Here is a 20,204-nt window from a genome sequence, read left to right as displayed (position 1 = left end):
AGCATGACGGTCTTTGCATTGGTGAATGTGATGCTTTTGGACCAAAACTTCAGTTTCCAGCAGGAAGTCCCAACCTGAAGGATTCCTGAATAATGCTGCTCCTCTTACCTTTTCAGGTAGCCCTGCAGTACAGCAGCACTTGGTTCTGTGCTCTAGATCTTATCTATGATGTCTGAATTTGTGTAAATTAATTTCCCTGTCCTCTTCCTGTCTTTTAGATCTCACAGTCCTTGTCTTGATGAGAGCAGTATTTGTCTTTTCAGAGAAATACTGGCCCTATAATTTTTCTGTTTCTGTCTCCTGCTTTTGCTTTCCACCTTAGTTTCAGAGGGATAATGCCATCAGGTTTTTTTTTTTTTTTCCTTTTTATTTCTTTTATCTAAGGCCCCTGGCAATTCAACCTTGCATTGATTTTTAAACAGAATTTCCTGTTAAATTCTCTGAGGAAATGTTATTAACAAAGGGCTAATTATCCTGGAAAGCAGCCTCTCTCAGTATTTGTTGCAAGTTGTGTAAACCACAACTATGCCTGAAAGTTGCAATTCTCAGTTGTGTAAATTAACAGCTCAGATTACAAACAGCAAAATTTTACTTTTTTCTGTGGGGTTTTCTTTAATTTGTTGGTTTTTGGTTTGTTTTTTTTGACAGACTGTAATGCAATTGTTCACAAAGGCTGTAAGGAGAATTTTGCTTCTTGTGCAAAGGTCAAAATGAAGGTAAGGGATTTAATCTACTTTACTGAATATATATATATATAAAAAACACTTTCTACCATATGTCACAAAGTTTCCAGTTTGTTGTGAAGAACTCAGCCCCAGTGCTGAAGCTTCCACATAATGAAAACTGTTAAATATACTGTTTATATGAGGAACACAGAGATTTCATGCTTACTCCAAATGCAAGGAACCTGCTTCTCCAAGCTAAATAATGTTTGAGCAATTATGATTTCAGTATTTTGAGCAATTACGATTTCAGTATTGTCATCACTTTCACATTTTCATATTTGCTGCACATTTCTCCATCTGTTATTTTGCCCACTTCGTTCAGAGAAAATTAAAAATATATTTAAAAGTACACAAACACTGAGAGGCTTTAGGAAAAAAAATGGCTTTTTTTTGTTTAGTTATATGGCACAACTTTCTGGGAGAAGGGAGGGAGAAATTAAAGTGAATGTCATTTTTCTTTCAGCCACAGAGAGGGATGCTGCAGGCACATGATACCTCTTCGTTACCCACAGTAACCATGAGAAACAAAAGTAAGACAATTTATTTCCCTCTGCTTTGGGAGTGCTCTGTGTCTGCTGTTCTTGAACTGTTCTGACAACTGATACTCAATATTATGAAAAATAAGCTTTTAACAAATCCGGGATGAGAGCATCCTCAATGCATGCTAAGCAATATTTGAGATTTCAGAAGTTGTACAGAATTCATCCCCTTCTGCAGTGTCTGTGTAGCTCTAAAGAAATGTAAAATCATCTCAGATTTAGAAAAATCACTTGGCTGTTGTAGCTTGCAGAATGCCTATACCTGTTAAGGCCACAGAATCTGGAAGATGCAGCCTGTGTCCATGGGTGTCTGATATGGGAAGGAGTACAACTATGAGTATTAAGTAGAGAGGATTCAAAACACAATCATTTTTGTTTTAATTAAAAAGTCTTGGACTTTAAGGTAGGCAGAGTAGAAAGTTTAATTTTGAGTAGGAGGAATACTGACAAAATGTTCCTGACTTTGCTGAGATACACACTGTACTGCAGAGTGACCCAGTGTGACCAAGGATGAAAAATAGGTGTGAAATAGCCCAGATTGGTTTTGTAGGTCCATGATTTAATAAGCTTAAGTGATAAGCTTTGGTAAGATAAAAGATAGCTTGTATGGAACCACAGTATATAATATAGTTGTAATCACTGTGATACTTATAATGAAGTTCAGAGGTGATGCTCCAGAGAGCAGAAATGCATCTGAAGAAGGAAAAATCTGGAATTAATATGAACAGATTATGTAAAGGTATGTGATGGTGTAATGAAATCAGGATTGTCATTTCTCTGTGGTACCTACTGATAAGGGAAGCTTATCTCAAAGAGTTTGACCAGAAACAGGATTTATATGACTATGAGCCCAGGGAAATACAAAGGCAACAGGGTGGATTATGACATGTGATTAATTATCAAAACAGTTAAATTTAGTTTCCTATGTGTGTTTCTGGAGTTGCAGATCCCACCTGGGTATTTCAAGCATAGTGCAGTGATTTCTGCACAGGGGTCAATGGTCTTCCTTCCTACGGCTGTTCCTAACTGCTGACATCCCCTGGGGATGATTCTAGAAAGAAAAGGCAGTGGATTTCAGAGTCTGGATCCTTTTCAGTCCTCACCATGCCAGTTGCCAGTGGTTAAGGTGTTTGCAGGGGCTGACTGTTCTCCCACCCTTGCGTTGCAGGCTCGCAGCCGAAGGAGCGCCCGCGCTCCGCCATCCTCACTCCTGACGAGAGCACCGTCACCTCCACCTTCAACAACAGGAGATCACAGCAGCCCACTGCGCTCTCCAAAAGTGTCTCCATACAGAACATTGCAGGGTAAGGCTCCTCCTGCACACCTGACTCTGTGTGCGTGTGTTATCCTATGCTGCTGACATAAAGATGTAATTTCAGTCTCACTAAAAATAAGTTCACGTGCTGTGACTTGCGTTAAAGGTACAGAAGGGATCACAAACAGAGAAATAGCCATGTTCTATATGATACCATCAGTTGTCTTCTCCACGATCCTGTGTGAGTTACTTTAGTCATGGCAGAGTTGAGTTGGCCTGGTAGATTCAAGGCAACTTCCCCGGGATGCTCTGTGCTCCTAGGAAGAAATTCACTTGCCTTGGGCCTGATACTGTGCAAGCACACATTTGCAGCTCCAGGTATAGTGTTAACTTTTGTGTCCATAACAAGAGGGTGAAGGTACAGAGCTGCAGTCTTCCTGGTTTTAGACTGCATTATACATAATTCATTACAAAAAATGTAGAAGAAAATCTAATTTATGGTTCCTACTGTTCTTGCATATTGAGCAGTTCTACATGTGAGACAGTCACAAGGACTGGCTTATTCTGGGCAGTTTGGATGTCCTAAATTTCCATGGGGAATTTAACTTCAGTCCATTTTCTGATCTTTCCCAGAGTTAGTGATAAGGACTGTGAAACCTAGTGGTGTGGCAGTTTTTCACACTGTTTGCTCCAAGGGCAAGGAGGATGGGACGTGACTGGAAAGGAGTTGTCCAAACTATAAAACCTCAGGAGTGGTTCTTTACGGAAGGCACCGTCACTCACAACTATAGTGCTTACAGCTTCTCAAACTCCAGTGGGTAGTTAGTAAACAACTCATAATAGCACATTTCTGTACGTAATTGTGCAGTGGTGGCTTTGTTTTTCAATTCATATTTAAAATGCATTTATTCTGCTTATCTGAAAGTACATTTGGCTGGGTTTTTGTCATAAACAATATTCTGTGTTCTGTTTTTCTGCAGAGTTGGGAATGATGACAGCTTAATACACACTTGGAAATTCCTGTCGCAGTCAACAGATTCTTTACATAAAATCAGCCGGGTTAATGAATCCATGGAGTCACTGGTTGATGAAGGTAAGATATCTCCATGGCATTTATAGAAGGAAGGTCTCAGTGCTGCTTTCCAGAAATAGAAAATCCATTTTCAGCAATTGTCTTCTTTTATAATGGACAATTAAAGTGCCTTTATTTTAATCTCAGAATATTAGTATGATAAACTAAAACAAAGCCCCACATAGTAATTTCTTCAGCTCATTGAATTGTGGAAAAACATTTAGAAGGTTTCAGTTACAGTTGAGTTACTTGGAATTTAGCTCAGGGACAAACATTTCCTCTTCTGTTGTGGTTTTTTATTTAACTGCAATGTCGTTTCATGGCAGATTAGGAATACATTATCTGAGCTACAGTTTGGTCCATGTGGAAATGGTGAACAGGAAACTAGGAAATAGCCTTTAGAAGTGTTTTTCATAACTAGTGTTTATGTGGTATGTGACCATTTGTGTCAGTAAAGGAGAATGTGTGTGGTGTGTGGTGTGACTGAAAAAACCTAAACCTAAATAATTAGGCAGCAATCTCAAATGGGACAAGTTACCCACATCTTAACGGCACTTATATTGTTTTGTGAAGGTGCAGACATGAATGAAGGACAGCTCATGGGAGACCTGGAATTAGATTCCAAGCAGCTGGAGGCAGAGTCCTGGAGCCAAGTAGTGGACAGCAAGTTCCTACAGCAGCAGTACAAAGATGTTGTCAAACGGCAAGATGTGATTTACGGTGAGACATCTTCACTTTTCACTCACTGTAAACAGCTCCCTGATAGAAACACTGCTTTGGTTTCCTCAAAAGCCAAACTATCATTCTGGAAGTTCCTAGAAATATAATATATTCTGTGAAAGCTGTTTTTCTGCATTTCACATATCCAGAAGCCATCAAAAACCCCAGAAATTGCCTCTCCTCATTTGTCTGCTGATGACTTTCAGATTGGTTTCCACCACAAGCAGCTAACTTTAAAATCTTTTCCTGAGGGATTCAGGAGCCATCTTGTATGGCAGGAGGGAGGTGTGTGGAGGCTGGCAGTGAGGTGTTAGGAAGGAGAAGATGCCAGGCTGATGGTTGAGACCCCAGCAGCACCATCCAAAGCTCTCTGTTGTAGGACACCTCTTCCCCCCTGTTTCTCTCATACATGTAACTCTTGACTGATGTTACAATTCCTGACATGGAATTTTTTTTAAACCACTTAGAGAAGCCCAGTTATGGCAAAGCTTTCTAATGGCAGCTTTTTCTTGTGCTGTAACCCACAAACTCTTGTCCTCATCCTGTGCAGAGCTAATGCAGACGGAAATGCACCACGTCCGCACGCTGAAGATCATGAACGATGTGTACAGTGCAGCCATGTTAAAGGAGCTGCAGTTCGATCAGCAAGTCGTGGACAAGCTCTTTCCCTGCCTGGAAAACTTGCTGCACATCCACAGTCAGTTTTTCCAGCGGATTCTGGAAAGGAAGAAGGAGTCACTGGCAGACAGAAGTGAAAAGAACTTTGTTATCAGGAGGATAGGTGACATCCTAGTGAATCAAGTAAGTGCTGGAAAATGTTTTCAGTTCTGAGAACACAGCTGGAAGCCAGATGCTTTTCCTTCCCTCCTGTTTGTGCCTGTCAGATAAGCACGTTGATGGCAAATTTACTCTTCACACGTACAAATCTCCACCTCTGTTTTTTGAAGCACTTTTTGCTCTTTCAGAGGAAGGTCCACTGTTGAAAATTAATTTAGTTCATTTTGTGTGAAAGAGAACTGTTCACTGACAGGCACAAAACGGTTTGACCGCAGACTGGAGCGTAGGCAGGAACTCACAGCAAAATAATGCCCAGTGTGTCTCTTGGCTGCTTTACTGACCTGGTGTTTAATTTGGGGTGGGTCATTTTACTTCTCTTTATCCACAGTTTCTGTCTTCTTTTTGTCTGTCTTGACTCTTTTTGTGGTTGGCTTTTAAGCCGTGTGATTGGAGTTGCAAATTTTTCTGTATGTGTGAGCTCAGTGAAGTCTCCAAAGCAGCTCTTTACTCTCTAGAGATCTGCTTGCATGGTTGAGCATGCTTTGGACTAATTTGATTTCATCAAGTTCTTCTGAGAGCCTGGCAGGCACTGCTGGGATGTCACCCCAGGAGTTCAGTGCAGGTTGGAGCTGTGTGTCCCATTCTTTGCAGTTCTCTGGGGAGAACGCTGAGCGAATGAAGAAAACGTACGGCAAATTCTGCGGGCATCACAACGAGGCTGTCAATTACTTCAAAGATCTTTACTCAAAGGACAAGCGCTTTCAGGCATTTGTCAAGGTAGGACCTGGCAGAACAGATGTAGCCAATGGAACAAATGTGTCCTTTCTGCACTCTGGGGGAGTGTTTTGCTGCAGAACTGAAATTTTCATCTTTGTTCCTTAGAAAAAAATGAGCAGCTCCCTGGTGAGGCGTCTTGGGATTCCTGAATGTATCTTGTTGGTAACACAGAGAATCACAAAGTACCCGGTCCTTTTACAAAGGATACTGCAGTACACCAAAGGTAGGGACCAGTTCCTGTATTCTAAGCACACATTTGTTTGTCCAGTGTGAAGTTTTGATCCTTTACAGCTGAAGCAGTTTTTCTTACCAGCTAATCTAGTCATTATTGTCTCACATCACTGCAACGAGATAACTCAATTCCATACTTCCATTTAGAATTAGTTGTTTAGGCATCTTGATTTAGTTATTAGAAGTCTGCCTGTGGTTAATTGTGGAGCAACATGCCTAGACTCCAATGTCACCCCAGCTTGGTTTTTTTTTTGGTATTGGCTAAAATATGTATTTAATTTGTGCATTTCATCTCTACTGTCTTATATGCAAATTGTATTGGAATATTCTCCAGCCTCAGCCATGTATATGTAAAAGGTTTTGTGAAACTCTCTTTAAGGGGGAAAAATGTCTAATTTAAGTATTAAAAGTTACAATGTGGGAACTTGGGAGAAGAGGAAGGAAGGAAGTAAAAGTGGGAAGTTAGACTGCACAAAGTCAAATTGAGATGTTTCTGTTTCTTTTTTAAAGAAAATGAAGTGGAACATGAAGACTTGACTCAGTCGTTAAACCTTGTTAAAGATGTGATTGCTGCAGTCAATAGCAAAGTCAGCAAGTATGAAAAGAAAATGCGTCTGGAGGAGATTTACAACCGGACGGACAATAAGTCCATCATGAGGATGAAGAGTGGCCAGATGTTTGCAAGAGAGGACTTGATGCATCGGAAACTCATCCGAGATGGGCCTGTTTCACTAAAAAACGCAGCTGGCCGGTTAAAAGGTAAGACTGTCCTGCCTTCTGCTGTGGAAGGATGCAGCTCACCTTCTCCAGTGTAGGATTAGTCCTCAGATTGGTGCCTCCACCCTTGATTTATTCTTCTGCTTTGATAGATTGTGACACCAGCTTTCTCCTGCTGTACCCCCACCCCCTATTGCATTTCCAATTCTTTGTGTGGGTTCTGGGGTGATGGAGAGCTGCTTTTCCTCCTGGTGACTGCGTGCCTGCTGAGGGCTTGGGTGGCAGTGACACCTCAGTGTGTCAGCCAAGAGCAGACAGGGCTGTGCCTCAGGCTTGGCAGGAAGGCTGGGCTTCCCTTTTTCCCTGCAGCATTAGCTGATTAAATTATGGTCTGTGGGCATGAATGGGGCCTGGGAGCCTGATGCCGTGCTGTGCAGGGAGGTGGTGATAACACAGAATTCTGTATGGGGTATGATTTATTTTGAGGTTTTGGAAGCAGGAAGTTTACACATGATTTCTAGGCACCCGAGACTGCTACTGCCTTTAGATGGTGGATGAAGCAAGTTCTGCTGCTGTTGTGAAATCGTGATAAGCACAGGCTCCATTTGCATTTCTTAGTCATAGAAATGCACAAACCTGTTTGTAGTGCAGACTCCCAGGGAGAGTAGGTCCTGCAGGCAGGCTGCAGACCCAGGGAGAAAGTGGATCGTTCATATATTCAGGTTATTTTGTGGTATTTGAAATGGAGCACTGAAAATTATAGGAAGAATTTCTGTTTAAGGGTTTTAGCATTTCCACTCTTGTAAAGTGCATGGAACAGAGAAAAAGGCAGTCAAATGCCACCTTCTGCAAACCTCCCAGAGCCTGGATTTCATTTTGCAGCTTTGCTTAAAGTTTAGTGGTTCTTTTATCTGGAATGGATTCTGTCTTCCCAAAACAGACTGGAAGGATTTACCCATGGGGTGATTTAAATTTCTGGTTTGCTTTCTTTCTGTCACAAGATTTCCCAAGTACATTACACAAAACCTCTTTGTACTGAGGGGTCTGGGTGGGGCATTACACTTGGTAGTTGCTGTGCAACTTTATGATATGTTATTAGGAGACTTGGAAAGCTCTATGTGTACTCTGGGAAAAGACTGATTTAAAATCCTCTGTTGGCTTGAGGTTGTGTTTCCTTCTCCCGTGAAAGAAAGCCAGGTCCTGTGTCTCACGCAGGCTCCCCTCAGAGTTGTGTTTGTGTGAGAGCAGAATTACTGGTGGCTCCTGAAGTCAGTATTTCCTGGGAAAGAAACTGCAGCTGACAAATGTTGTTATTGCACGATAATTTACACCCTGCAAACCACTCATCAAGAGAACCATAAAATCCAAAACTTCCTGTGCAGATATTTTGCTTGAGGGCTGAAATATTGATTGTTTGAGAAAACAGAGCTTCTATTGAATAAATGTCTGGCTTTCACTGTTATGCCCATGTCTTAACTGGTAGTGAGCATGTGGCTGGAGAGGAGCACCCCTGCTCTGATGGGCGAGAGCAAATCCTGCAGGATGCCCAGGTGACGATGTGTCCTGCTTAATGCAAAGCTGGTTCAGAGCTAACCTGATCTGTCATTCCCAGGAACTGCCCTTGCTCCTCCTGCCAACTGGGAGGTTGATCTTGCTTTCAGGCTTTGCAAAACCAGCCCTGCTGCTCCCCAGCACTGGTGTTATTGGAAGGAATCTGTTTGGGGGTGGGTTGTGTGGTTATACTGCACTGGTGTGCTTCTTCTTTTGCAGAAGTCCAGGCTGTTCTCCTCTCTGACATGCTCGTGTTCCTTCAGGAGAAGGACCAGAAGTATGTCTTCGCTTCACTGGTAAGGCTTCAACCCTTTTTCCTTCTTACTTTTCTATGTGAGAGACTTGTGATATTGTGTTGTGCAGCAAAGCCAGCAATTGCCTGCTAAACAACTTAATTTTCTTGCTCAGAACATTTTTGTTTGCCGAACAGACTCCGTTCTTTTTGATGGGAAAACATGTCTTCATGCCCCACCTCCCCTTCCTGCAGTGCCTTGGCACAGCTGGTAATTGGCCTTGAAAACCTGCCTGTCACTGGAAACACTTGTGCTTTGCAGTTTGTGCACACTGGAGCAGTGACTGGGCTGGGAGGGGTGAGGGGATAATGCAAACGTTGTAAAAACGAACCTCAGCAGAAGGAAGTGTCCAAATACATTGTGAGCTGCTGCAGGGGGCAGTGAGGTGAAATGCCAGGGCAGTAAATCCAACAGAACAGCTTGAAAATAAATGTCAGAGAAATATATTTGTAATGTGCAGGAGCAAAAACATTAGGTTTGAGGGCAGGTCCCTAAAAAGGGATTGGGCACATTGACCTGCTAATCAAAACCTGGTGCCTAATGGAGTCTGCTGGGCTGTACCTTCCAGGCATGGTCTAGACTGGCTAAACCTAGTGACCTTTCCACTCTTTGAGCATTTTGAAAGCTGATAATTTGTTATTCCAGCTCCACCAACGCTCTGCACAGGCTCAGTGCCCTGCACAGGGGAAGCTGATTTGCATACAAGTCCTGCTAATGAACCAGATCACCCCAGCTGTAGCATGTGGTGCAATGCACAAAGGGGCTGTGCAGATGACACAGCAGCCTGGGGACATTTTAACCCAGCAGACTGATGACACAGAGACCATAGCACACAGTGAACATCACCTCACACATGAGTTCTCACGTAGCAGTCAGCTGTGAGCGTCTGAGAACAGCAGAGGTTTTGTGGGATTTGAAAACAAGACTTTGTCCTGGAGAGAGATGGGGAAGATACTGTGTGTGAAGAAGGATAGCAAGCTGTACCAAGTGTAAGGAACTGTGATATTAATGACAGGGAGAGTGTGGTCAGTAGGAAATGAGATCAGAGCAAAATATGGTACAGTTTACAAAACTACAGAGTTAAATTGAAATTAATTTTTTCTTGAAATTGAGTGAGGTAAAATTGCTTTTCCTCCGTAACTGTTGGAGAAAAGCAAACTCATCCCTTTTGTTTGACCCCACTGAAATGATTTTGTTTTTTTAATTAACCAGAATGTTCAGAAAATGTTTACAGACCTGAGAGGTGTAGCACTATGGTTTATTGAGACCTTTTCAATGCTAGTTTGAATCTGGGAGCTAGCTCTGGTCACCTTCCTCACCCATTTCTTTCCATCTGAAGGACCAGAAATCCACTGTGATCTCTCTGAAGAAGTTGATAGTACGAGAAGTGGCTCATGAAGAGAAGGGTTTGTTCCTGATCAGCATGGGTGGAAAGGATCCTGAGATGGTGGAAGTCCATGCCAGCTCCAAAGAAGAGCGCAACGGCTGGATACAGATCATTCAGGACACAATGCACACCATGTAAGGCACTCAGCTGTTCTTGTGAGGCAGGGGCTGCACTGGGTGTGTTCCTGTAGTAATTGAGCTATGTCTCCTGTCCAGGGATAGAGATGAAGATGAAGGAGTCCCTTGTGAGTCTGAGTTTGAAAAGAAATTGTCCGATGCAAAAGTGAGAGGACTGAAAGGTAAAATTCCTGGAGCAGAGCTGGGGAGCCACTGTGGAAAAATGTACAGGAAGTTTTGGGTTGGGTTTTGTGGTGAAACTGTGACTTTTTTCAATACTGCATCCAGCAAATAACTGCAGTCCTGGTTTGCAGATTGCCCTCCATGCATTATTTATATTCCAAGCCTGCTGTGCCAGATTGCCCAGGGCACTGTCGTGCTGCCAAGACCAGCACATATTGTCATGCTCCACTAGATGGGGCCAATATCTCAGAAATCGCTCAGGTCTCCTTGCCAGAGCTTTTATTTTGTCTTCATCCCTGTTTTCTGTTCACCCCCACAGAACAACTTCAGCAGAAGGATAAACAGATCCTGCTCTTGCTGGAGGAGAAGACGAAGATCTTCCAGGACATGGCAGACAGTTCTGTGCAGGAGGAGGTGCCAGACTCCAGGCTGCTCTTCAGAGCCAACACAGAAGAGGCTCCAAAAGGAGAGGCAATCATGAAAACGGCAATAGATGAAGGTGAGCCAGTCGTGTGACATGTAAATTATAGTAGCCAATTATAATTGGTTACCTTCAGTGAAGGTATCAGTTCTCAAGCACTAGTTTTGGAGGGGACATCTTCTCTTTGTCAGAATAACAAGGAGAAGCTGTTCCTCATGGGACAGATCATGAGAATCAGGAAAGGAAGCAGATACTGGGGGAGTGTTGAAAGAGGGCAGGAAAGTCAGCACAAAGAAAACCATGCATTGAACTAGCTTTGGGGTCAGGAGCAACATGGGATTTATCCTTGGCTGAAATTTAGACCATCCAGGCTTTTGCTGTTCTTCAGTCTCAGCAAGATGTGAGGGTGGGGCTTGGGTTCCAGCGGGTGCTTGTGGTGCCTGCAAGGGACAAACAGTTATATTGGCAAAGGCAAGGGTAGGTGGAAACTCAGGCTACTTTCAGTATGATCTTTGGAGAGGCTAAAATTATTAAATGCTGTTGTCAGAGAACATTGAGGTTGCATTGAGGCAGGGATTAAAATAGTTCAGAAACCTGAGGTGGGCTTTAACAAAGACATTGCTGCTTTTTATCAGTTGAACTGCTGCAAGACCTGGTGAGCAGGAGCCTGGGCACTGCCCTTGGACAGCAAGTCAGCAGCGCTGCCATGGATCAGGAGGGAGGAGTTGGCCCCATCTCACTCCCTAGAAGGGCAGAAACTTTTGGAGGATTTGACAGTCATCAGATGAACGCCTCCAAGGGTGAGTAGTTCTGTGTGGACATCAGAATTGGTTAATAACACACGTCATCGTATCCTCTTGCTTCAGAAGGACTTCAGCTGGTGGTTTGGGTTTCACAACTCCTCTCCAGCAATAGTTGATAGATTAAATCACAGATTAGGAAAAAAGCCTATGTACAAGTGGATTGATGGTAGCTGAGAGCCTGTGACTATACAAGGGTTAAACAGCTGAACTCTTCACTCCTCTCTGTGCTCTCTCTAAGTAAGACTTGCTGTTTTACTTACGTGCCACATGAAAGCATTTGGCTTCTCAATAAATTAGTTTCTTCATGTTATTATTGTAATATCTACAGGTCTGCTCTTTGTTCTTCACTTTTCTTCCCAGCAGGAGCCTGATGCTGTTGCATTTACAAATGGATGTGGATATTGCTGAATCAAACACCTTCTCCCCTGTCTCTGCTCTCTATGCATTTATGTTCCACCTACATCTGCATGTACTATTCCTCCAATTAAGTCTCTCCCAAAGAAATGCGTGACTGCTTATTTCAGCTGCATACTTGGCTGCTTCCCAATGCCCTCTTTCTTTGCTCTAGTCATCAGAAACTTCCCTGTCCTCAAATTCCTTTCTCTGTGGTCTTACTCACACTCCCAATACAACCAGTTTTGCTGTGCTAGTGTCTGTCTCAGCACTGGCATCGTTGGACCTCATCTGACCTCCTGCATTAAAGGAGCAGTGTTAGCTCCAGACACTCAGACATGAGAACTATGTAGAGGCTCTCCCAGCTCTGCTGGAGAGCTGCAAAGCTCTCCACAGGCCTTGTCATCATGATGACAAATACAGTCACACTGGAGGGGTTTGTTGAGAGTTGTGCCTCTCTCTGTTGCAACGATGAATGGGACAACCTCAGGCTGTTGCCCAAATGTAAGTTTTCCGTAGAAATACCCTCTGATTCTAATTCAGTAATTGTAGGGTCCTGGGAGATTTTGGGAAAAGAATGCAGGGCCTATCTGTTCTGCCCAGGAGGTATGAAACCTGGCATTCTCTCCAGTTCTTCTGTTCACAACCTGTGAAACCTCAGGCAAGGCTTATAACCTGACTCCCCTTCATTCTCCCCTCCAGCAAAGCAGAAGGGAGGAGTTTCCTCCTGCAGAGAGGTGGAAGGTCCCAGGACGTGGCGCAGGAGAGCAGGTCTGTTAGGAGGACTTGAGGGTCAGCCTCTAATAGCAGAGCCAGCCTCGGGGGTGGGGGGAGGAGAGGGCCTTTACACCAGGTGTGGTGTCCTTCATGCTGCTGCAGACTCAGGTTTATGTAAAGTCTTTAAGAGTGGCAGAAGGAACTGCAGGTGTGAGTTTTCCCCATGGGCTGCATCTCAGCTGGCAAAGGAGTACAATAGTCTTGGCAAGAGCTAGAGGATGGAAGGTCTGTGTGACTCCTTTTGAGCAGAAGGGCAGCACAGGGGGAAGGTCAGAGCCCTCATGTCCCCCAGGTCAGCTCAGTCCTGCTCAGGAGCACTGATATGAGCCACCCAGCGGGAAGTCAGAAAGAGAAGCCCAGTGTCCCTTTGAAGATTCAGGTATCTGATAGCTAAGGTTAATGATAAATTGTTAGCATAGAATTACACAGGGTGTTGCACAGCAGTATCTGACCCAGATGTAAATTAACTTGCACAAGAGAGGCATTGAAACTATACCTGCAATAATATACCCTGATATGATTCTGTTATCATCCTCCATCTGCTCTTATGCTGCCTCATGTCTTCTCAGCAAGTATTCTGTGGTAGTAGACAGCAGTGCAGGGGCTAGACAGGGCACCAGCTGAATTTATCAGCAGGTTCTCTGAAACCAAAGTCAACCCTAATCTAAATTCACATCCACTTTTTCTGGTAGTGCTGACGTGTTCCGTATATTTAGGGCTCGAATTCATTTAGTTAAAATGTCAAGAGCTCTGTGTCCGCTTCTGTGGAACACGTGAGTTTCCTGTATTAAATTCCTCAGACTTTAGCAAGTTCACCTCTGCCTTAAAATGTTGAATAACTGATGTCAGTGCTGGCTTCTTCCCTTAGGTGGAGCGAAAGATGAAGGCGATGATGCTCAGGACCTTCGGAGAACAGAGTCTGACAGCATTTTAAAGAAGGTAAGGCTTGATTTGTGTGTCTGCCACCACTGAATTCAGATTTCAGGAGTGACAGCTCTAGCCTTAAAAAAAATGCCTGAAAATTTCTTGACAATTAGATACATCCTAATAAGTTAAAAATAAAATAAAATGTGAAATACACATGCAAAACCACTCACTTGAAAACCGCTGCAAATCAGTTGTACTCCTTAATGGCACAGGTTAGCTGCCAAAGCATTTGTTTCATTTTGCATTGTTACTGAAATGCTAAGGTCAGCTACAGCCTTGCACCTTTTCTTTCTGGGAGTTGATCCATCATGTAACTGCAAAATAATACCTAATTAACATTTTATTCTATATGATTATAAATGGCCTAAAAACATGCATGAATTCTCCCAAAATGGAAGATGGAGAGGAGTGTTTAATGGATGTGTCATTAGTTCAGCTTCAGAAGGCATTTGCTATGATTTTTCATTGTCCTCATATTAAATTTGTGATCTTGTCATAGGGTGGAAATGCTAATTTGATGTTCATGCTGAAAAGGAATAACGAGGTAAGAATTTATTCCATTGCTCAGCTGTTCCTTTCACTTAAATGGCTAGAGAATTTGTCTCAATAGGTGATAATGTAGAAGAAAACGCATTTAATTTGCTGAAGCAGATCTAGACTTTTAAATACATTAAACTGAACCCACTGTGTCATTTATTTGTTTAACCTTGGATGTTTAGACAGAGAACTCACTGATTGTCATCTGCTTGCCAGCAAGATGTTATGTGCTGATTATAAGCAGCAAGGGTTAATTACTACCAGGATGCACAGGGCTGTATTTATTGTGCATCTGCAGACAGAAAGAATTTAATTTTATGTTGCAGGTGCAGTGAATTGGGGCAATTAGATTTCTATTCTCCCTTTGATACACATTCATAACTCCCAATTAGCATTAATGACAAAATGAGAAGCAGTTCTCTTAATACTGGCTATCACTGCACTACTGAAAATACTGAAGTGCTCTTTTTTCTTCTTGAAATTAATGGAAGGATATGAGATATTCAGAGAAATTTTTAGCTAGGCTAAATTTAGGGATAGGGCGTAACTCCAAAGTAGCTTGCTCTGTATTGATGCATGAGGTGTTTGCATTTCTGTATTTTCAGAAAGCCTCCAAGAACACACCTGCTGCACTTGTGTGCCTGCTGTAGTGCAGCTTTTCTGTCTGGTGTCAGTGGGTCTTGTATGGGTCAGCTGGGGGAGAAGGGTAAAAATAGTCCACATCTATTTAAAGATTGCTTTTTTTTTTTTCACCCCTTGAAATTTTTTTTTCTGAAATTTTTAAGTGAACTTCTGGGCTTTATCTCAAGTATTTCGCTTGTTCTTGAGCAAGCTGATGACGTGGGAAATGGTTTGCAGAGACAAGCCAGGACTTCCCATGAGCTCTGTGCCTGGAGGTGTCTCTGCAGATGTTCCTTCCCCTGCTGCAGTGACAGCTAGGGAAGGGAGGAAGTGATGCCAGGCACTTCTGGGAGATGTTTAAGGGTGTACTGGGGGATGATGCAGTCATTGCAAGGGAAGAGCGAGGAAAAGCTGGGTGCAGAGGGATGGCTGTGCATCTTGTCAGACCCACTGGTGGACACAAAGCAAGAGAGGGTGCTGTCCACGTAGCCAGCACCCAGTGAGATCTAACAGCAATGCTTCTGTTTTCTCGCAGCAGGTCCTCCAAACCATTACCAGACTCCATAAGCTGCTCAGTGCTTTGCAGGTAGGCTTAGCCCTTCATCCTGCTCCCACACACTGCTTGCCTGAGCTGCCAGTCATGCTTTGCCCCTTCCCTTCTCATGTCACAACCCTGCATGGCTGGACACCCCACGGGCAGCTTGCAGGCTGTGGGATTGAGCTGCTGCCTAAGGGAACCAGTGCTGGCCTGAATTTGGGAAGCTGCTTTGCCAGCAGGCTCTGGTAACCAGGCAGCAGCGCTGGGCTGGGCTCAGAAGGGGTTCAGTACAGCACCCTGAGGTTTTCAGGGCCGGGCCTCTCCCCACAGAGAGGATGCTGCAGTGATCTCTGTCTCCTCTGTCCCAGGGCGTGGTGCTGCAGCAGGACACCTACATCGAGGACCAGAAGCTGGCTCTGAGCGAGAGGGCCCTGAGCCGGAGCTTCTCCCGGCCCACCTCGCTGCTGGAGCAGGAGAAGCAGCGCAGCCTGGAGAAGCAGCGCCAGGAGTTGGCCAACCTGAAGAAGCAGCAGACACAGCACCAGGAGGAGAGGCGGAGGAGGGAGAAGGAGTGGGAGGTGCGGGAGAAGGAGCTGGCAGAGCAGGAGGCCGAGCTGGCGCAGCGCGAGGAGCAGGTGCAGAGGCAGCGGCAGGAGCTGGAGCGCGAGCGCGAGGAGCTGCAGGTGAGGAAGGCGGCCTACCAGCTCGACCTGGAGAGGCTCCGCACGGCGCAGAAGCAGCTGGAGAGGGAGAAGGTGCAGCTGAAGCAGGACGTGGAGAGATTTGCTCAAATGCGGCAGGAGCCTGACCACAACCAGGTAAATGATGCCAACAGCCGGGCTCCTCGGGGAGCTGATCCCTGCAGGGAGCTGCCAGCCTGCTCCTGGGTGAGCTGCATGCCCCTCACAGGGCACGCAGCTATGCCAGACATGTGGAGTGCCACGTGTATTTACAACTGGCTGTTCCTTCACGTATGATGTGCAGAGCTGCAGTTTTTGTACCTCTGGAGCTGCTGAGGCACTGCCAGTGTTGGTGCTTTGTGGTGTACTGGGGGTGCTGGGCAGCCTGAGCTCTGCCCACTTCCCTGTCTGTGTGCTGGGGGATGGCACAGAGGAGGGCGCAGGCTCCCAGGAGAGATGCCCAGGCAGTCCCAGGGGGTTGACACTGCCTGATGTTGGCCTTCACCTGAGGGCTGAGCTTTGGGGAGCAGTCAGGCAGAGGGGACATCCTTCACAGAAACAGCCTGAGTGTTGTGGGTAACCTTCAGCTTCCAGCTGTCACAAAATCAGCTTGTGATTCTGATAACAGTGGGGCAAGGCTGTTCACATGCTGACATCCATCTCCAAAAGCATTGTCAATATCTAGCAAAGAGATGGCATTGCCCCTGTCCTGAACAAACCAAGCACCTGCAGTCCAGTTGTGGCTCAGTCAGCAAAGGTCCCCAGCTCTGCTGGAAGAGGCTTCTGGTGTCTGCTCCAGCCACAAAGAAAACCCACGAAGAATCTGGTTTGGGCATTTTTTCAGCAAGCTAAGGTTTACTTCTTTACAGCTCTGCAGCAGTCTGACTGAGGAGAGCCAGCACCATTGGCAAAACATGGACTGAATTAAATCCTTAAGCCTGTTGATCATTTGTTTGTTTGTAACTCACTTATTCTGACTCTAATTTGCTTAGAGCTGTAGCAGAGTTAGTTTATAAATGTTGGATTGCAGAATGGGAATGATTTTCGATGCCTGAACGGCCTAATTGTGGAGCTGAGCAGTGAGCTCTGAAAAGCTAATCACCCAAGGAGGTCCTGCTCCCTCCCACCTGGCTCCTGATCAAGCCAGAAGTTTTCCAAGCAGCCAGTGAAGCTGTTCCAGGTCCAAGCACTTGTATACAAGGGGCATGGATGCTGTGGGAGAAGCTGAGAGGTAAAATGCCTGCAAGGCCAAAGAGATTTAGGAGAAGGAAGCACCTTCTCAAAGCAGGTATCTGACTGACATTGCAGAGCTATTAATAGAGTGTTCAGTCAAGCTTTGTTGGGCTTGTTTTGATCTTCCCTTTGAATGTGCAAGCTCAATTACATCCTGAGACAGCCGTTAGGAAAAAAAATATCATGAAAAATGCTTTTGCTTTCATCTTTTGCTTGGGAAGGCTTCCTTTGACACACGGTGCTCCTGTGCCGTGTGCTGGCGTTCCCTTCCCAGAGAGGCACGCTGCTCCTTGGCCTCCTGCCACCATCTGTGTGTGCAAACGATGCAGGGTGAGTCTTGCTATTGAGATCTTAGAGAATATTTGCCCTTGGCTTGTTGATACATAGCAGAGTACATGTAGGAGCAAAAGATAGTGCAGTGTTACTCTTTTTGTGCCTCACATTTTCATCTTGAACAGAGAGGGCTTTTCTCTATTTACTTTGCCTGGATGGGGGCAACGTTTTACCTGGTGAATGGATTGGATGTTCACAAGAACAACTCTGGGTTGGGACACACCTTTTCTGTCCATGTTCTCTGCTAGCCTCTTTCATGAAACACTTTTCCTTTCTAGGTTTCAAATCTACATGAGAAACTTGCAAGAGTCTCTTCCCAGTCCAGCATTGATGAATCCTCCATACAGAAGAACCCTTCCCTTCCTAAACAAGGGCACTTTGATGCAGAACTTTCTGTCTCCCCCAAAAGGAACAGTCTTTCAAGGACACACAAAGAGAAAAGCACTTTCCATTTGCTTAGCACAACAAACCAGACTAACAAGGCAGCTGAGGAACAGACCCAGATGCCTACTCGCCTCTTCAGTTTAGCCAAACCAAAGGAGAAGAAGGAAAAGAAGAAAAAGGGCAGGGGACATCGCTCCCAACAGTCTGGTGAGTGTCAGGGGAGCTCACAGGTGTTTTTTTAGGGTTGGTAAGCTGGTTGTTTTCCTTCAGTCAGCAAACTTGTGGAAGCCACAAAATCTAGCTTTAGATGAAGATGGTGACACAGTTATGGGCAAGAGCAGCTGTGCTGAGAGGACTTCTCAGCTTGAAGTGATCTTCCATGGGTGTTTCTGCCTGTTCTGAGCCCCTGGGGTTGTCAGAGGGACACACATTCTTCTCATTGTTTCTTCCCTTCCCATCCCATCCTGAGCAGTCTCCATGGGCTGAATTCTCTGCTTCAAGGAGGAAAATGTTCTCCTTCAGTGTCAGTGCTTTCAGAAGGAGCTGCTGCTGATCCTGGCTGTTGCAGCTCCTGAGGCGTTGATGTCTGCTTTAGCTCTGTGGCAGTTTGGAAGTGATACCCACAAGCCTTCTATTGGCCTCTCCCCTCAAGCTGGTCTATTTTGTCTCTTGATCTGAAACAAAAACATACAGGGCTTTTTTTTTTTTTTTTTGTCTGGTAGTTTTGCATCCCCTTAGGACTCAGAGCTGCACCTCAAACCTCTGACCCACATGAAATTTGATCACATGCCCTCGGATGACTGGTTTCATTCATGCTAGCTCACTGATGTTTTCCAGCCTGTGCACAGGAAATCTCACCCATTACAAGGTGTAATTTCATGGTAGCTCATCAGGGAACTGAACATCTTTTAAGGGGCTGGGTGGATTTGGGAGATGGGGGTTTCTGTGCTCTGCCTGCTGTGTCCCTCTGTTCCTGTAGTGATTCCTACATCATGTTTTTTGGTGCTACAGATTCTCACTCATCAGAAGCACCTCCAGAAGGTGAGGAGATCTTCTGCTGAACATGGACTATTGCAGTGGTCACTCGTGGCATTGGCACCGTGGACATCTCCCTGCCTGTGACACAGCACGCGGCTGGTGCCTGCGCTGGACAAGCATCTGGAGGTTTTAAATAAAAAAAGTTCTGAAGTCTGCTAAGTGGTAGATAAGGGCCTCTCTCCTGTGGTTTTAGGTGAATTCTCCCTGCAGAGGCTGTGCCTGCATGGCACACAGCACCATCTCCCCGTGCAAACCTGGGGTCAGACGAATTGGGGTAGATGTTGTCTGTCTCTTCTTACTGCTAAAGGATGAGAGAACATAGCCTTAAGGGGTCTGTGCCTTCAAATTCCCCTTTTCTGGGGAAAAGAACCAAAACCAAGCATTTAGCAAAAGATTAGGACTCTACAAATGGTGCGTACACACTGGCATATATAGATATACTGTATATGTACATATATGTATCTATGTATCCACTGGGATATGCTTGCAGTCCCTACAGCCAAGGTCCACCCGTGGGGATAGATGATACCTGAGGACTTTCAGGGAGTGTGTAGATATTAAATATCTTGCCCTTACTGCTCCAGCTGTAACACAGTGACCTGCACACCCCTTTTGTGCTCATGGGATAAGGGATGTTTGGTTTCAGAAGGGTACATTACACCAGGAAGCAGTAGCAACATTCAGAAGCAACAACTCAGAGGATAAAAATTAAAATTTAAAATCATTATGAACAATTTCTGTGGGGCAGAGAAATCAAATGTTAATTTTTTCTAGAGTCAAGCAGAACATTATTGGATATATTTTAAATGGTGCAGATAAGAGAATTTTGGTAGGTTAGTAAGGCAATCCCAGGGAGCCAGAACAGACTGTTCAAATGGAAACTGCAGTAAGCAACAGTTTTTTTACACAATCTCTTTGAGCTCCAGCTCAGTCCTTCCCATCCCTGAAATAAAGATTATGTTTTTGCCAGAATAGAGCTCTCCAGTTGCATTTGACATCCCCATACAAGCCTAATGATTGAGTGGGGGACTGGCTACAAATCTGCTTTTAGGGATCTTTGTTCTGTTCTTTGTGTTTTTCTTAGCCTGCTTTTTGTGCTGCCCCTGGGTTTCTGTTTCTCTGGGTTTTCTCACTTGCCCTGCTCGTGTCTGAGGCAGAGGGAGAGCAGCAGTGTCC

General features: G+C 44.7%; 1 protein-coding gene across 17 annotated transcripts in view; it reads left to right on the top strand.

Moving 5' to 3' along the window:
* AKAP13 (A-kinase anchoring protein 13) overlaps positions 1-20,000 on the top strand; it is a 202,630-nt gene extending 182,630 nt beyond the window's left edge. For 11 of the 17 annotated variants that reach the window (XM_072934105.1, XM_072934101.1, XM_041718317.2 and 8 more), the window contains 21 exons: positions 649-716; positions 1,189-1,255; positions 2,433-2,568; positions 3,500-3,612; positions 4,165-4,311; positions 4,862-5,112; positions 5,740-5,865; positions 5,971-6,088; positions 6,607-6,855; positions 8,584-8,660; positions 9,997-10,178; positions 10,260-10,342; positions 10,663-10,842; positions 11,400-11,564; positions 12,663-12,731; positions 13,606-13,676; positions 14,164-14,208; positions 15,358-15,408; positions 15,729-16,178; positions 17,885-18,197; positions 19,002-20,000. In XM_072934105.1, the coding sequence (XP_072790206.1) occupies positions 649-716; positions 1,189-1,255; positions 2,433-2,568; positions 3,500-3,612; positions 4,165-4,311; positions 4,862-5,112; positions 5,740-5,865; positions 5,971-6,088; positions 6,607-6,855; positions 8,584-8,660; positions 9,997-10,178; positions 10,260-10,342; positions 10,663-10,842; positions 11,400-11,564; positions 12,663-12,731; positions 13,606-13,676; positions 14,164-14,208; positions 15,358-15,408; positions 15,729-16,178; positions 17,885-18,197; positions 19,002-19,051 (3,011 nt within the window). In that variant the 3' untranslated portion in view covers positions 19,052-20,000. The remainder of the gene's footprint in view (positions 1-648; positions 717-1,188; positions 1,256-2,432; positions 2,569-3,499; positions 3,613-4,164; positions 4,312-4,861; positions 5,113-5,739; positions 5,866-5,970; positions 6,089-6,606; positions 6,856-8,583; positions 8,661-9,996; positions 10,179-10,259; positions 10,343-10,662; positions 10,843-11,399; positions 11,565-12,662; positions 12,732-13,605; positions 13,677-14,163; positions 14,209-15,357; positions 15,409-15,728; positions 16,179-17,884; positions 18,198-19,001) is intronic. The other 6 variants (XM_072934108.1, XM_072934106.1, XM_041718320.2 and 3 more) reach the window with 3 other exon arrangements.
* Positions 20,001-20,204: the final 204 nt, after the last annotated feature.

Source organism: Taeniopygia guttata, chromosome 10 (assembly GCF_048771995.1).
Source record: "Taeniopygia guttata chromosome 10, bTaeGut7.mat, whole genome shotgun sequence".
NCBI classification, from domain to species: domain Eukaryota; kingdom Metazoa; phylum Chordata; class Aves; order Passeriformes; family Estrildidae; genus Taeniopygia; species Taeniopygia guttata.
Note: the sequence above shows the minus strand (reverse complement) of the source record. Positions and strands in the feature narration are given on the sequence as shown.